This window comes from Rhinoderma darwinii, chromosome 9 (assembly GCF_050947455.1).
Source record: "Rhinoderma darwinii isolate aRhiDar2 chromosome 9, aRhiDar2.hap1, whole genome shotgun sequence".
Taxonomy (NCBI): Eukaryota; Metazoa; Chordata; class Amphibia; order Anura; family Rhinodermatidae; genus Rhinoderma; species Rhinoderma darwinii.
In genome coordinates, this window is record NC_134695.1 from 71,366,016 (window position 1) to 71,384,297 (window position 18,282).

The 18,282-nt window shown below is 46.1% G+C and overlaps 1 protein-coding gene across 1 annotated transcript in view; it reads right to left on the reverse strand.

Annotated features, from left to right (window-relative positions):
• Positions 1 to 18,152, reverse strand: part of PRMT3 (protein arginine methyltransferase 3) — a 36,648-nt gene extending 18,496 nt beyond the window's left edge. The window contains exons 1-8 of the mRNA XM_075838109.1: positions 17,649 to 18,152; positions 17,351 to 17,471; positions 17,191 to 17,273; positions 16,275 to 16,324; positions 10,063 to 10,165; positions 7,556 to 7,709; positions 6,625 to 6,769; positions 441 to 506 (exon numbers count right to left, since the gene is read on the reverse strand). Coding sequence (XP_075694224.1) covers positions 441 to 506; positions 6,625 to 6,769; positions 7,556 to 7,709; positions 10,063 to 10,165; positions 16,275 to 16,324; positions 17,191 to 17,273; positions 17,351 to 17,471; positions 17,649 to 17,670 — 744 coding nt within the window. The 5' untranslated portion in view covers positions 17,671 to 18,152. The remainder of the gene's footprint in view (positions 1 to 440; positions 507 to 6,624; positions 6,770 to 7,555; positions 7,710 to 10,062; positions 10,166 to 16,274; positions 16,325 to 17,190; positions 17,274 to 17,350; positions 17,472 to 17,648) is intronic.
• Positions 18,153 to 18,282: the final 130 nt, after the last annotated feature.

The window sequence follows — 18,282 nt, forward strand, 5'->3', positions numbered from 1 at the left end:
CAGAACTCCCATAGATATCATACTATTTGTAATGGATATGTTATAGGTGGATTATATATTATAACAAAAAGGACCCCCAACCCAAAAATGATACATAACATTAGTATTTTTTCATCTTTCTGGGTGAGGGTATTTTTTTTATATTAGACAGAAAAACAGCGAATGACAATCTGCAGCCTCGGATATTCGCAGCGTTGGTTTCCTCGCTCACACAGACCGCACTCTCATCCTCTTGTTCGTAAATAAAGGGTGTAAAATAAAACCAATCCCGTTATCTGCACTCCGCAGTCTCAAGCACTTGACGAACATCCTCGGAATTATACTGCTCCGGCGTAGTAAATCATGGGCTGTCACCGCCATACGACTCCGCTGTGACCCGCGCCTGCTCTGTCCTAGCTCCTGCCTATCTGAGATGAGATGCTCCCAGCGCCGTCACTCACCTTGTCCTTAAATATATGAGAATTCTGATATATGAAGTTTCTGTAGCTGTCGGTCCGCACTGCGTCCTAAGTAAAAAAAAAAAATATAAATTTTTTTTTAAAAAAAACAAACAAAAAAACAGGAATTATTAAAATAAAAACGACAAAGCAAAAATCATTTCTTCAGGTAACGGATCAACGCTTAACAGTTCAGGCGCAATATTTGTTTTATATTATAATTATTCTAAAAAATAGTTAGATTTATTTATTTATTTTTTTTTAAAGCCCATCCATGACCAAAAATAACCCATTTATTTCCATTACTAAGTGAAACATAATAAAATGCCATGTTATGAAAAAAACAAATACATTTAAATTGATTGTTCGTTTAATTTTTTTTTACAAAAAGAAAAAAATAAAATTTGTTAAAAAGTAAATAAAATGGTCATAAAAAATTTATTTTAATCTAAAAATAATTAGTATTATTTGCACAAAGAAAAAAAAAAATCTAGATTACATTTATTAAAAATCATTTCCCACGCAGGAGGACGAGGCTCCCGCCACCGACGTTGTCACGAAGTGATCACCAGCGGTAATTACAACTAATATAATGCAAATTGGGTTTGTTATCTCAGGCGTGAAGCTCGGCGAAGGTGATCAATTAAAAATGACAAGGAAATGCTTGAAATCTTCCAAGAAAGTGATTTTTTTTTTTGCCTTCCACCATCTACGGAAATATATTTTATTGTGTGTTTTTACGAGGTCGTCGGTGCAGAGCGTCGCCGCCTGACCGGCTACAGACAGTCCTAGAATAAGCTCGTACGGCGCAATGTGTGACTTGTTCTGGGATCACATACACGGGATTTCATTTACTGGCCTTGAATAAATTTCATGTAGATCGTAAACTATAAAGAGATCATAAAATGTAAAAAAAAAAAAAAAATTTGAATTATATTAAATGTTACAATTCTGAGGCTCTTCTCCGTTTGCCGTGAGGGTGAATACAATCTATTGCCTACTGTTATCAGCCAAATTAGTGCGATTGTGGTGGGACGAACAAGAAAAATCCTACTCAGATTGTCAGACACAAAAAAATACACATTAATTTAAAAAAGTGGGGGCGTGAATATTTATGCAATATCCATGATTTAGTGTTTTACAGCTTCTGTGCAGTTTTTTTTTCTCATTTTTACTTTCAAAAGACTTTTTCCATTAATCATTGCAAAAAAAATAAAAAAATAAAAATTATATATATATCCATAAATCTGTTTCTGGAAAAGCTGGGTGACAAGAATCCCCCCCCCCCTATTTGCCCAGAATCCTGAATGGTGACTCAGCCTTGTTATGGAGCAGTACAAGGATGGGGAGCGTAGCCCTGACTAGCCAGTCAGATTTTCCCATTCAGGGCTGCAGGAAAGCTGGGTGACTCCCAGAACCCTTCAATACGACTTTGGACCTGTGTAAATGATCTTTTTTATGGTGGCGCTTGGGCTGTAGGAACATTTGGGTACAGATCAGCCCCCGCACATCTCTCAGCTAATCACGCGTCATCCTCTGATTTCAGGGGAACCACATGACAGAGCAAGAAAATAATTGTCACGACCCGTCCAGCCGCGTGAGCAGGACCGGAGAGCTGAACCGCAAGCTTTTAATTGATTAAGTGAGGCGAGGACCAGAGTTCATGAAGAAATCCAAATATTTTCCGCTACCATGATTTCTCAATTGACACTGGAAACCTTTGCCATTTTTGGTGGCGTCAGCAAAATCGGTCGGATTTACAGAAGAGCATTTAACCGATGCAAAGAACTTACAGTCCTGAACAAAAACCAAAACAACCGATAAACGAGCCTTTTTTGTTGCATTTTCAATGTATTTCTTGCTTACAAAATTACAGTAAAAAAGTGAAGTTTTTGTTTTGCGTTTTTGATGTAATTTAAACAAAAAACAAACATTAAAAATTACATAAAAACTGCGACAATTTGTACTGCGATTTATAAGCAAAAAAACTGCAACAAAAACGCCAAATGTGAATACAGCCTTTAGGCCGGGTTCCCACGTGGGTCAAATGCTGCAGAATTTTGTGCGGAAACTCCACCGCGTTTACAGTAGCAGCAAAGTGGATGAGATTTAGAACATTTCATGCCCGGGCTGCGGGAAAAAAAACCGCAGCGTAACATTAATAAATTGACCTGCGGTCCGGAATTTAATTCCGATTATCAATATTTGCTATGTTTTTGTTGATTTTTCCCTTGCGGGTTTTCCCCATTGAATTCAACGGAGATGCAAATCCCCCAACAGAAAGCAGAGTGCTGCGACTTATGTGGCGTAATCGCAGCGCTTATGCCGCAAAATCGGAACTTGGAAAAAAAACCAAAAAAAACTAAACAACTTACTTACCCAGAATGCCCTCCTTCCTGCAGTCCGGCCTCCTGGGATGACGTTTCATCCCATGTGACCGTTGCAGCCAATCACAGATTGCAGAGTCACCGTAGGCGGCCGGACTCCGCACAGAATTTTCGGACGGAATTTACTGCGGGTTCCAGGTCAGATATGCTGCGTGATTTTTACGCAGCGTATCCGACCCGCGGGAACCCGGCCTTAGGATCTCATTAACACGCCGGCCTGTGATTCCTTCTCAAGGTCATTGAAGGTCAAGGAAAAAAAGACTTCATATAGACACTAAAATATTGACCATAAACATAAAATTCTCACAAAAACAATCTGCTTCTTGTTAGCCGAGCGCACGCGTTTATGGGCGGAGATACTTAATAGCCGGATTTATTAAATGCAACTTATAAGTCGTATATGGCACCAGCCGGCGGTCCTAAAAGGTCACATCCAAATCAAAAGCACCGCACGTTCTCCAATATAAAAAGCGACACATTTGATAAACGGCGTTCGACAAATTTACAAAACGGCAAAAAGGCCACAAAAGAAAAAAAGAAAAAATAATTGATACATGTAGGCTAATGAGATGTATATAGAATTTATGGGGTTTTTCTTCCATGTGGGGTCGGCATGTTTTTTTTTAAAGATTTTTGGAAATTAACCCCTTAATGACCGCCGATACGTCTTTTTACGGCGGTCATTAGTGGGCTTTATTCTAGAGCGCCGACAAACTACGTCGCTGCTGTAGAATAAAGTAAACAGAGCAGGGAGCCGTGAAATCTCCCTGCTCTCTGCTGCTAGAGGCAGCTGAGGGCTGGGGGCGTCCCTGCTCTGCCGGGTGAGATCGATATTAGTATCGATCTCACCTGGTTAACCCTTCAGATGCGGTGCACAATAGCGAGCACCGCATCTGAATGGTTTTGGAGAGAGGGAGGGAGCTCCCTCTCATCTCACTGACACCCGGCGATAAAATCGCCGAGTGTCTGTGTCTTCTATGGCAGCCGGGGGTCTAATAAAGACCCCCAGGTCTGCCTGGAGTGAATGCCTGCTAGATCATGCCGCAGGCATGACCTAGCAGATGCCTGTCCGTGTTAAACGGACAGGCAGTAATACACTGCAATACAAAAGTATTGCAGTGTATTATAATAGCGATCGGAGGATAGTGAAGTCCCCTAGTGGGACTAGTAAAAAAGTAAAAAAAGTTTAATAAAGTTAATAAAAAAAAAAAAGTGAAAAAAAAAAAATGAAAAACCCAGCTTTTCCAGTTACAAACTGCTTTACTATTAAAAAAACTACAATAAAGCAAAAAAGTTACACATATTTGGTATCGCCGCGTCCGTAACGACCCCGACTATAAAGCTGTTACATTATTTAACCCGCACTGTGAACGCCGTAAAAAATAAAATAAAAAACAATGGAAAAATTGCTGTTTTCTGTTAATCCTGACTTAAAAAAAATGTGATAGAAAGTGATCAAAAAGTCGCATCTACTCTCAAATGGTACCAATAAAAACTGCAAGTCGTCCCGCAAAAAACAAGACCTTATACAGCTATGCCGACGCAAAAATAAAAAAGTTACAGCTCTTCGAATGTGACAATGGAAAAATCTAAAAAATGGCTTGGACATTAGGGCCCAGAATGCCAGCAGGGGGAAGGGGTTAAAACAAAAATTGAAAAAGATTTAAAAAATAAATAAATAAAAAAAAAAACACAGGATACATAAATTTATTTACATTTTTTTATTTTATTGTATTCAATTTTATTATTGTTTCTCAAGTTTTATTTAAAACTAAAAAAAAATATGGGATTTTTAGTTTTTTTTACATTGGATTTTTTTATTACTATTTTACCGGCGTCGTTCGCTATTTTATTGTTCATGTAAAACGTCTTCCGCCCTCCCCATCACGGAGCAGAAAACAACCATCAATTAAGATGTCGCGGGGCAGAGGATGATCTGCAGATAAGGATCTTCCATTTACACAGGACGTATCCTGGATGAGACTTTCCATTGTAACGCTGGCGCGGGGATACGATGGTTTCGCCGTGTTTAAAATGCATCAGCGATTTTTTTGTATACAGCACGAGCCGTTCACTGCGGATCCTGACAGGGGGGGGGGGGAGAGATAAGCGCTCGGAGGGGATTTCTGCTGCTAGAGGACAATGCTCAAGGTTTCCGCTGATTTATCTCGGAGAATCGTCTTATTGCAGCTTCTCTAGATCATCAGTTTTGGTTATTTATTGCCCCCCCCAGACAGAAAACAAAGAACATTGGGCTGAACCACAGGAGGCGCGGCGCTGCGACACGGGAAAAAAATCAGCGCATCCCCGCGGCCGTGTTCCACATTGTTCCTGCAGATAACAACCACATGTACAAGGATTACCGAGGTGTGAAATACAAGCCGCCCCCCCCCCCATGAGCGCAGGATTTATAAAGGGCAATCAAACGGCAACGTGACATTTGTAGCGCCAGAATATTTGCAGTCATTAAAAAAAAGTTAGTTCACATTTGGCGCTCCTACATTTTAAAATTGGGGAACGGCATGAACAGAAATCCCATATTTCATATTGAAAAATTCAATTAATCCAGAATCGAATAGTCTGGAAATCCAGTCAATCGAGCACGTAACAAAATAATAGTCCCATGCCGGATTAGCAGGTGTTCACCCGACAATCTGGCACTTGACTCCCTCTGTGGCGAGTCCAGAGCATTTCTTGGCTACTCGGCTGATGTAAATGTCAGTATCACCGGCTTCTCAACATGGCGGCTTCACCGTCAAGGCATCAGTCATAGCGCCGCTGGGAAGCCGAGAGACGTGGACTCATTACTGAGCCTCCAGGAAGTGAAGAACTCCAATGATGCCGGATTATCAGAATTTTACTGTACAAGCGAAAAAAACTGCAGAGAATTCAAACTCCCCGCAGCCCCGCCGTCATTACACAACCCGCTGCAAAAACGGAGATCCAAAGTACGCGCCCTCGACGGGGAACAGTAACGTAGCCGCGCAACAAATCTGAAACACAGTATAGAAAATAAGAAACACCTGGTGCCAATAAAATCTAAAGATACAAATACAGACCACCATAAACAGCAGCCTCCTAGAGAGACCCCAGTAGACTGATTAAGGGGTCCTCCACAATCCTTCTCCTGACAATAAGCAGATCACAAAGTCTCCCTCTGCTGGGACCCCCGACGATCAGCCGTGATCTGTGGGGAAACCTGTCAGTAAGTGTTCGATTTCTCTGCAGCGCCACCACAGGAGAAATGAAGTATTACACAGTGTCCATTGAGGATTACAGTGTAATACAGAACAGGTCCTCCAGAGAGGGAGACGCTCTATGTGACCGCTCTCCACTCTGACCAGTTATACGGTGACTCATCCCCCGCTCCCATTGTAATGGTGGCCATATTAGTTGTCACCCAACTTTCCCAGAATCAGATATAACTAAGAAACGACTGGTTATTTAGTGATACATCCACCACTTTCCATTTTACTGCATTACTAGTCGCAGTCGGCATTCAGGAATTGGTCATGATGGGTGATAACCATTGCGGGATCCTTATTGGAAGCCATATTGGTTGTCACCCAGCTTTCTCAGAAACGGATATCACTGAATAGCAATAGGCGATTCCTGGATTTTATAGGAAAATAAAGAAATGTAAACGGGGAACTTCTGAAATTTCCCTACTACACGGCCGCATCGTCAGGACCGCGCTGTATGACATTATTATTCCCGTCACCGTGCGTGATTGGCACCATTGCGGAGTAATGATTAACCCTCTTGGAATAAGAGTCCCAGCTCCCGTGTTCTGCTCTAACCTTTAACATCTCCTCGTGTATCCCGAAGTGCCCGTAGGAACCGAAATACGCGCCGTCCTCGTTCTCATCCAGGTCTGCGATGGCCCCACCGGAAGATGAACCACATCTGACATCTGCGTTCATCACAAAATCCTGCGCAAGTTGTCTGTAATCAATTTCAAACATACCCCAGAGACAGGTTTACTGAACCGTGGAAATGAAGTGAGGAGGACAGAACGGCGCCGCAGATGGGATGACTCCACGCCGTCTACAGTGGACCTGACGGCAAACAATGCCTCCCCCTAGTGGCCAGAGCACGAACTGCAAGACAACTGGATCTGTCACAGATATGAAATAAACAAGGGGGAGCAATGATCCTCTAGATCAGCAATTCCCAACTCCAGTCCTCATGATACCCCAACCGGTAACACTAAGGATTTCCCAGGGCACCCCTGCGACAATTTCTGTAATAGGGGCATCAATTAAATCTCTGCAATATTTAGGGACTTCTAGGTACTGGAGTTATACACCTCTAGATAATGACTTCATTTTATAAAAATTTGCATAGAAGCGATCGGAGCCCCTGAAATTATTACAGCCATCGATGCAAGTTAAAGGGCTGGTCCCATTAGGACAAACAATGTTCCCGTAGGGCAAGCTCTAAAAAAGGGCACATGAACGTCAGGGGGGGGGTTGGGGTCCTCCACTTTGGAAGCTCTGATCTCCCTTATAGAACAATTTATAAAATGAGAAAATATAACCCTGAGCATTCCCTAGAGAACCTTTACCCAAATTATGTATATTTTAATGGGTGACGGTACCCCTTTAAAAGGAAGCGGTTATCAGGCAGACGCCCTGTAAATTAGGGCATCTAGAAGGTGCTCCACGCCATAGGCAATTTCCTGAGCCGGTTGATCAGTATTCTGGGTAGAGGTCCCCTATAATCACCCACCTCATCCTATGAAGCTCCTGAAGGGCGCTGGCCAGGGTTGCCTCTGCTTCCTGTGCCCGTCTTTCCGCCTGTTGTAACCGGTGATGCCGCGACGGTTCAGCGTTCTTGTTTGTGTCGGACGACGTATCGCCGTCGTGTTCCAGATCTTCAATATCTGACAACAAAAAAATATGAAAAGTGAAAACTTATGGCAGTAAAAATGCTTTTCAGTGCTCGTAAAAGGGGTTCTCCGGGACTTTTATATGGATGGCCAATCCCCTGGTCATCAATATCAAATTAGTGAGTGTCTGATTTCCGGCACCCCCCACCTTTCGTCACCACGGCCCCTTCTCGGGTTACCAGGGGCAACGCCGTACCCGTCCGTAGTGTCTGTGATTGCGGTTCTGGTCCCGTTCATATGTATAGGAGCGGCTGCAGAGAACGGCAATCACAGGCACAGACGATGCGGACGTTACAGCACTGCGCCTGGCAACCTGTGACGAACGCCACAGCCCCTTCACTCAGCTGATCGACGGGGGTCCCGGGAGTCGAACACTCACTCATTTTATATTGATGACCTTTCCTAAGGACAGGCTGTCAATATAAAAGTCCCAGAAAACCCTCTTAACATAAAGTCCCCCCTCTCCAATTACCGAATATGGAAGTCCCAGCTTGTAAGATTTTAAGCTTAAAGAGTTTCTGTCACCACATTATAAGTGCCCTGTCTCCTATATAAGCAGATCGGCGCTGTAATGTAGGTGACAGTAATGCTTTTTATTTAATAAAACAATCTATTTTTACCACTTTATTAGCGATATTAGATTTATGCTAACGAGTTGCTTAATGCCCAACTGGGCGTGTTTTTACTTTAGACCAAGTGGGCGTTGTACAGAGGAGTGTATGACGCTGACCAATCAGTGACCAATCAGTGACATACACTCCTCTCCATTCACTCAGTGCATAGGGATCCTGCTAGATCCTTATGTGCTGTCTTATACTTTACACATTAACGATACTGAAGTGTTTAGACAGTGAATAGACATTCCACGGGATGTCTATTCACAATCTCTGCACTTCGTTACTGTTTCTATGGTAGTTACAGCAGAGCAAGCGTAATCACGCTGTAACCTGTCATTTACAGCGAGATCTCGTGAGATCACGCTTCCTCTGCTGTAACTACCACAGACAGAGTAACGAAGTGCAGAGATTGTGAATAGACATCCCGTGGAATGTCTATTCACTGTCTAAACACTTCAGTATCGTTAATGTGTAAGTATAAGACAGCACATAAGGATCTAGCAGGATCCCTATGCGCTGAGTGAATGAAGAGAAGTGTATGACGCTGATTGGTCACTGATTGGTCAGCGTCATACACTCCTCTGTACAACGCCCACTTGGTCTAAAGTAAAAACACGCCCACTTGGGCATTAAGCAACTCATTAGCATAAATCTAAAGTCGCTAATAAAGTGGTGAAAACAGATCGTTTCTTTAAATAAAAAGCACTGCTGTCCCCTACATTATAGCGCCGATCTCCTTATGTAGGAGATAGGGCACTTCTAATGTGGTGATGGAGCCTCTTTAACACCAACCAAATGTTGACAATTCACCGCTCAGGTTTAGGCCTGGTTCACACAGTGCAGATTTGATGCAGATTTCGCATACATTTTTAAGCGAAAACCAGGATTGGACCCAGGAGAGGAGACGCTTTGAGGCCTTCCTTTATATTTCTTCTGTTTAGGTTTTGTTCTTGGCTTCAAAAATGTTTGCAAAATCTGCAGTAAATCTGCACTGTGTGAACAAGGCCTTACAGGGTCAAGGAAGCGGAGATATGGGGGCTGTTTGAAGGGTCCCCACACGGCAGAGCGGCTTGATACATGAAGGTTTAAGTGGTCACCATCACTCCATGACCTTGCAAAGTCACTACACGGTAAGGAGATGGCGGCTCAACAGCGACCAGTGTCCCCTCTACGTCACTGGCAGCACAGGGACAAAAAGCTGCTCTACAGTGTGAGGACCCTGCAAACAGCCCCCATATCTCAGCTTCCTGGACATTGGGGTTACCCAAAGTCACAACTGAATTTTCATTGTACCTTCTCATATAATATTATAAATAAATAATTCAATAACTTTCTTATAGACTGTGCTTCACTTCCTCATCATTTTCAAAATCTATGCTTGCTGACAGTGAATGTAACATTCTTGATCCAATTCAGAGGTAGGCAATTCTTTTTGCCTATAGTTCACTGAAGTGTGCCTGCACTGATACATTGTAACAGACACTCAGCAGAATCTGGTCCGGGCAGGTTTTCAGCTTCTAAACATAAACAAGAATGTCCACATTCACTGACCGCAAACTATTACAGACCTTAAAGATTGTGATGAATTGAAACACAAATGTATATTAGAAACTGACTGGAGCGCCAACCTCCGCAAACACGGACTATAGTAGAACGTCAAGAAAAAGAGTGAGCAACCAGGATGAAGAACTTCTGGAGTGCTGCCCCCGCTGGCTGTACTTGCCACTTACCATATTGTAGTAACACATCGTCCTGGATGACTGGTTTGTAGAATTCCTCCTTGTCCCAGGGTTTAGGGCCGGTGACATTAGAGAGACTCTCCGCAGTGCAGCTCTGTACAAACACAACAAGAAGGGCAAAGCCAGCTGGTAACGGAGGGTGGCATCGGGTGACTCTCATACCAGTAATCACAGGGTCTTTCCTTAACCTGACCCCCACATTACACTCAACATGAAGAAAATACCCCCTTTCCGGGGCTCCAGCCGGTCACAACATCCAACTCTCCGGCCGGCACTGCGACCTGCGGACTATGGAGGTGGCACCACAAAGGGGAAAAGATCCCAGAAGAGGAGAGAGATAAATGACGCTGGTGCCCGCGGAGAGACATCCGCATTTTCAGCCCGTGCTCCCATATAAAGTATAGGAGAACGGTCTGCAAAAAGCAAAACATAGGACATGTCTATTGCTGCCGCTTTTTACGGCCCGGACACCTGCCCACAAATATACGGGTTGGTGTCCGTGGTCAATAGAAGTGAATGTGTCCAGAATTACGGACGCAATCTACTGTGGTATGCATGGGGCCATAGACATACACTGGCACATATATACATACAAAACCTACACAGACACATGGGGATAAATATCCACACACATATACATACAAATGAAGTATATACTCCTATATACCTACCACCTCGTGAGGGACACACACACACACACACACACACACACACACAAATAATAATAATAATCTTTATTTATATAGCGCCAACATATTACGCAGCACTTTACAATTTAGAGGGAACATGAAACAAACAATATCAGACATTACATAGTGACAAAGTTCATTTACAATTCAAACCTGGGGAGTGAGGACCCTGCTCGCAAGAGCTTACAATCTATGATCGTTCGTTAATCGTGGTTTTGGTCATAATTGCCAGAGCCCTAATATAGACCTATATACCACCACTTGTACCTGACACATACAGATATATACATAACCAGGCACAACAAGATGTTGGCACGGCAGCTGGAAATAGCGAGTACAGGAATAGGTTAGGGAATAAATGTCGAGACCCTCACAGAGCGCACAGGGCGGTCACGAGACCCTCACAGGGCGGTCACGAGACCCTCACAGGGCGGTCACGAGACCCTCACAGGGCGGTCACGAGAACCCTCACAGGGCGGTCACGAGAACCCTCACAGGGCGGTCACGAGAACCCTCACAGGGCGGTCACGAGACCCTCACAGAGCGCACAGGGCGGTCACGAGACCCTCACAGAGCGCACAGGGCGGTCACGAGACCCTCACAGAGCGCACAGGGCGGTCACGAGACCCTCACAGAGCGCACAGGGCGGTCACGAGACCCTCACAGAGCGCACAGGGCGGTCACGAGACCCTCACAGAGCGCACAGGGCGGTCACGAGACCCTCACAGAGCGCACAGGGCGGTCACGAGACCCTCACAGAGCGCACAGGGCGGTCACGAGACCCTCACAGAGCGCACAGGGCGGTCACGAGACCCTCACAGAGCGCACAGGGCGGTCACGAGACCCTCACAGAGCGCACAGGGCGGTCACGAGACCCTCACAGAGCGCACAGGGCGGTCACGAGACCCTCACAGAGCGCACAGGGCGGTCACGAGACCCTCACAGAGCGCACAGGGCGGTCACGAGACCCTCACAGAGCGCACAGGGCGGTCACGAGACCCTCACAGAGCGCACAGGGCAGTCACGAGACCCTCACAGAGCGCACAGGGCAGTCACGAGACCCTCACAGAGCGCACAGGGCAGTCACGAGACCCTCACAGAGCGCACAGGGCAGTCACGAGACCCTCACAGAGCGCACAGGGCAGTCACGAGACCCTCACAGAGCGCACAGGGCAGTCACGAGACCCTCACAGAGCGCACAGGGCAGTCACGAGACCCTCACAGAGCACACAGGGCAGTCACGAGACCCTCACAGAGCGCACAGGGCAGTCACGAGACCCTCACAGAGCGCACAGGGCAGTCACGAGACCCTCACAGAGCGCACAGGGCAGTCACGAGACCCTCACAGAGCGCACAGGGCAGTCACGAGACCCTCACAGAGCGCACAGGGCAGTCACGAGACCCTCACAGAGCGCACAGGGCAGTCACGAGACCCTTACAGAGCGGTCACGAGACCCTCACAGAGCGCACAGGGCGGTCACGAGACCCTCACAGAGCGCACAAAACCATCGCAATCATCCTAAAGAAGAACATGAAGAATGAGATCAGGTAGAAGTAGAACCCGGATACTGACCCATAAAGGCCACGTCCTCCCACATCGCCCTCCAACAAGCGCCTCGCCTCAGCTTCTTCCCGGAGTGGTGAGTTGGGAGGTGCAGGAGATGGACCTTATATACGAGGCTCATCCAATAGGGAGTAAGATATAGGCACCATACCCATCGGGCACATGGACTGTGTGGGGGCAGCTGTGGGGCATTATACAGCATGAGGGCAGCAGTGGCGGATTATCATATGGGCGATTCGGGCGGCCGCCCGGGGCCCAAGGCTCCCAGGGGGCCCATGGCAGCCCGAACCGCACATCATCTTACAAAGGTACCTATTCAGCGCGCTAGCTATCTAACTGCCGAAGATTAGGAGGGGAGGAGCAGGGAATTGGCCGGGAAAGGGCTAGGACACGCCTCCCTGACAAGTGCGGGCGCCGCCATTGAGTAACAGAACAGCGACGGACGGCTGTTCTGTTACTCCAAAGCTGCAAGAGAAGAGCCGGGCGGGCGGTCACCGGCGCTGAGGTTAGTTATCCTCCTTCCCAACTGGTTCCCGACCGCTGGCTGTATTTTTACGGCCAGCGGTCAGGGACGGGTCCTTAAAACCCGAGCCATAGACTTTTTACGGCTCGGGTTTTAACTTGCTGCCCGCGCGATCGGGCAGCTGAATGTCGGGTCTCCGGCTGTCAGTGACTGAGGACCCTTTTGCTGCTTCTGTCTTCTCCGATGTCTTCTTACACAGCGCTGAATGCACGCTGTGTACAGGAATAGAGACAGCAGCAGCGGCGCTGCTGTCTCTATTCCTCCCGGTGATCATGTGACTGGTCACATGATCGCCGGGTGCCGTTACTGACAGACCGTTACTTACTAGACCCAGCACAGCCCTATTAGTGACAATCGTCACTATGAGAGGGCTGATTTCCCCTGTAACTGGGGCTGCTGTGCAGCTCCAGTTACAGTGGAAAAACATGGTGTAAAAGAAAAAAAAATATCTAAAGTTCCCCAAAGGTCTTTTTTGACCTTTGAGGATCAGACCATAGTAATAAAAAAATAATAAAGTAAAGTGCAAAAAAAAATGAAATAATAAATACACATAAAATACCCACCCCAAAAAAAACGTCCCCCCCGCCAAACATTGTTGTAACGCTAGCGCTGACCCAATTACCCTAATATAGACATGTAATATATAAAAATTTACGGTAGACAATGACGATCACAAATAAAAGGTCTATTTTAGGGTAAAACTATGTTATTACCAAAAAAAATAGCTGAAACGTAAAAAAGCTTATTTTTTTACTATTATTTTCAAACTTTATGAATAAAAATTCTAAAAATAGCAAAAAAGGTGTGTATAAAAACGATAAAAAACGAAACCTGCATTGTCTACGGAAAAAACGTCGCAAAAATCACGCCGTTTTTATTTATTTTTTATAAAAATGTGTGTTTGGTGCAACTTTGTAATTATGTTTTATTAAAAAATATTTTCACTTTTTGAGATACAGCTGCTTTGTATCCGTCAGGTCAGCAGGACTGACGGGATCAGTGAAACGGGCCCTGCGCTAAATTATAATCTTAGATGTGATAGATTTGAGGTGGATCCTGCGTGTCACTGATCCTGTCAGTCCTGCTGACCTGACGGATACAGGATACAAAGCAGCTGTATCTCAAAAAGTAAAAATATTTTTTAATAAAATCAATCAATCACACACATACTAATATATATATAAAATTATGATAAAGTTTTTAAATGTGTACATAACCTTGTGGCACTATATACAAGGGGGAGCGCTGTGTGCCACTATATACAAGGGGGAGCGCTGTGTGCCACTATATACAAGGGGGAGCGCTGTGTGCCACTATATACAAGGGGGAGCGCTGTGTGCCACTATATACAAGGGGGGAGCGCTGTGTGCCACTATATACAAGGGGGGAGCGCTGTGTGCCACTATATACAAGGGGGAGCGCTGTGTGCCACTATATACAAGGGGGAGCGCTGTGTGCCACTATATACAAGGGGGAGCGCTGTGTGGCACTATATACAAGGGGGAGCGCTGTGTGGCACTATATACAAGGGGGAGCGCTGTGTGGCACTATATACAAGGGGGAGCGCTGTGTGGCACTATATACAAGGGGGAGCGCTGTGTGCCACTATATACTAGGGGGAGCGCTGTGTGCCACTATATACAAGGGGGAGCGCTGTGTGCCACTATATACAAGGGGGAGCGCTGTGTGCCACTATATACAAGGGGGAGCGCTGTGTGCCACTATATACAAGGGGGAGCGCTGTGTGCCACTATATACAAGGGGGAGCGCTGTGTGGCACTATATACAAGGGGGAGCGCTGTGTGGCACTATATACAAGGGGGAGCGCTGTGTGGCACTATATACAAGGGGGAGCGCTGTGTGGCACTATATACAAGGGGGAGCGCTGTGTGGCACTATATACAAGGGGGAGCGCTGTGTGGCACTATATACAAGGGGGAGCGCTGTGTGGCACTATATACAAGGGGGAGCGCTGTGTGGCACTATATACTAGGGGGAGCGCTGTGTGGCACTATATACAAGGGGGAACGCTGTGTGGCATTATATACAAGGGGGAGCGCTGTGTGGCACTATATACAAGGGGGAACGCTGTGTGGCATTATATACAAGGGGGAGCGCTGTGTGGCACTATATACAAGGGGGGCTGTGTAGTGCTATCCACAGTGGTATGTGTGTGGCGCTCTTTATAGGGGGGGCTTTTTGGTGCTATTTACAAGAGGGGGAGGGCTGTGTGGCGCTCTCTACAGGGGGCTGTATGGCACTATCTATATGGGGCTGTGTGTAACGCTCTCTACGGGGGGATGTGTGATATATAGAGGGGGCTGTGTATGGCCATATCTATGGGGGTGTGTAATATCTATGGGGGTGTGTAATATCTACGGGGGGCTGTGTGTATGTGGTGTTTTACAGTGTGTGGTATTATATTCAGGCGCGCAGTGTTTGGTGCTATTATATTTAGGGGCACAGTATGTGGCACCATGATAACTTTATTTTCGTTTATAGGTGTGGAAATGTTGGAAAAGTGAGGACACGTCTGAGTGGCAAATTCTGCAGAAATGAGTCATGGCCGGGAGAAGTCGTCATGAGCGCTGGACCGGATGGAGAAGAAAAGAGGAAAAAAACTACTGGAATCTGAGACGTCGTCACCTGTGAGTCACTAGATTTATAAAGAATCTGTCACCTCTCCTGACATGTTTATTATAGGAAATCCTTGTATTTCACAAAAAGTATTTCTGCAGTCCAGGACTGATAGACAATTCCCCTTGTCAGGAGGATGTGTCCTAGCAGAGTGTGATACTGTCAGTATGTAGGGACACCGCGCTGTGACAAGGGAAATCGTAACACTGTTAATGCTTGCCCAAAAAAGTAGTGTTAAAAATAGTTACGGCAGGGCGGCGGTGAGGAAGGGGGGCCCAAGTTTGGGTAACAGCCCAGTGCCCATGGTCTACTTAATCCGCCACTGGAGGACAGCTATGGGGGACTTTATACTGTGTGGAGGGAAGCTAAGGGGGCAGTTATGGGGGTATTATTCTGTGTGGGGGCGGCTATGGGGGGGAATATACTGTGTGGGGGTAGTGTCAGGGGGTATATTCTAGACAGCAGGCTCAGGGGATAAAAATTAATTCAATGGTGTAGCATGCAGACAGGGGTGTGGCCTAAATGATCGTTCGTTAATCATGGTTTTGGTCATAATTGCCAGAGCCCTAATATAGACTCAAACATACACATATATATATTACACACACACACACGTCAGTCTCCAGTGTGACCACCACCTCCTGCCCCACATACCGAGCAGTCACCACCGACAACATGACTGTAGATTCTGGAGATTTAAGTTTCATCACATTTATAAAATAGTCTCATCCTGGAGCCCTGTACCCGCTGCCAGAGACGGAGCCCCAACATTCATCGGCCGGACACTTACTGAAGATCTGATGAAGTTGATGAGTTTAATGTATCCGTAGAAGTCAAGACCTAAAACCGAACAAGAGGCAACGACGTCAAACACAAAATAAAACGGGAGATTAAGGGTTAATGCCGTCATCCTGTCTAGACATCTCTACAGATGCAATGTTAGGGCATTAGGGACTAATAGAGGGGATCCCCCAAGGAGGACCCCTGAATCCCCACATTTACTATTGTAGCTGCTGTGAAAGAAAACTGTGACACCCAAATCATAGCCCCCCCCCAGACCCCCACTATGTACATAGAGACAGACAATCCCCGTGATATACAGTGTGGACGCCGGACACATCCCCTGCACTGATACATTGTAGCAAACTATCAGGATAGGAGAGAGATTTGTGCTGTTGTTTGTACAGAGGATTGTCTAGATTGGATACAAATGTAACAAACTTCCCTTATATACGTTGTTACAATGTATCAGTCTGGAGTCCAGGCTGTTTACCTCACAAAGCATTGTCTAGACTGGATACAATTGTAACAAAAACTCAGCTGTGAGGGAGTATCAGGTTGGTACAATTTTTAAGCCTCTGTACTAAAATAAAATGTTCCTATTCACATACAGCAAGCAGAGACCTGAAAAACAAAACATGGCTGACATTACAACGTACACATATGTTGTCACCCAGCTTTCCCAGAGCCCAGAAAAAGTGATAAACCCCCTCCACTGCTGCTCTACATAAATACGCAGACAAGTAAATCGGCAGAGCGCGGGAAAGCTGGGTGACAACCTCTGTGCGAGATGCATTGGAAAACGTAATAGTTGTCACCCAGCTTTCCCAGAAACAGACAAATGTAAGAAATGGATTGGATAAAATGATAAACTGACGGCAAATCAACAGTAATGATCCCCCCATAATAAATAACATGCAGCGCACCGTGCCGGGAGATGAGCTCGTGGATGTCAAACTGATGCTGGGCCCGGCAGTGACGGAAGATCTCCTCCGGTGTCGCGTGTGTCCTGGGGACGAGACGGTTAATATCCTGTATATACGATACATATAGGAACATGCAGGCGGCTCCATACAGTACAGATACCTGTCACAGAACAGACACCGGACCTCTACACCGGCACCACAATCATCCTCATCATCCCAAACTCCATCATCATCTCCGCCTGACAGATCCGGGACGTCCTCAAAGTCAACATCATCCAGACCTGACAAAACAGGAATCCGTATATAAGACAAGACTGACCGGGGAGGAGACCGCAGTGTGTATATAACCGTGTAACTGGAGCGCCTTCTCCAGCAGCTGTAGAACTACTAGTCCCAGCACAGTCGCGCACATCCCACCCCGATACTAGGACATAATGACAGCACAGCCCGACACTCACATGGACCTGTGTACTGCGCCATCTTGGTTGATGTCAAACTGCAGCCCCGCCCATCTACTTCCGGTGTACAGTAGACGGGCCTCAGACATTAGGTTGTAGTTTGCTAAAGGACCTTTGATGACGTCATGATCAAGTGATCAGTCACTTGTGGGCGGAGCCGGGTTCTGGGGTTTTTGACAGCTTTGCGCCGTGCACGTCACCCCCCCCCCCTCGCCGTTCACGCGGCCGTTGTTTCAACGGACTATGTGAAGGGTCCGTTGAAAGATAGAACATGTCCTACTTTCTTCTTCCGTTTTCATGGATCCCTCCATAGACTGACGTTTTTCACATCCTGGTTTCCCCACGTTCGTCTGAATACGTTTTTTATCATTCAATTATAACGTTATGTACTGGTGGTCGGGCATAAAATGTTCCTTAGGGCCTGTTCACATCACCGTTCTTTTCCGTTCCGGGGTTCCGTCTGAGTATTCCGTCGGGTGAACCCCGCAACGGAAAGTGAAACTGACAGCACGGCTTCCGTTTCAGTCACCATTGATCTCAATGGTGACGGAAACATCGCTAATGCTTTCCGGTTTTCCGACTGAATCAATAGCGTAGTCGACTCCGGAATGGTGACGAACGGAAACCATTAGCG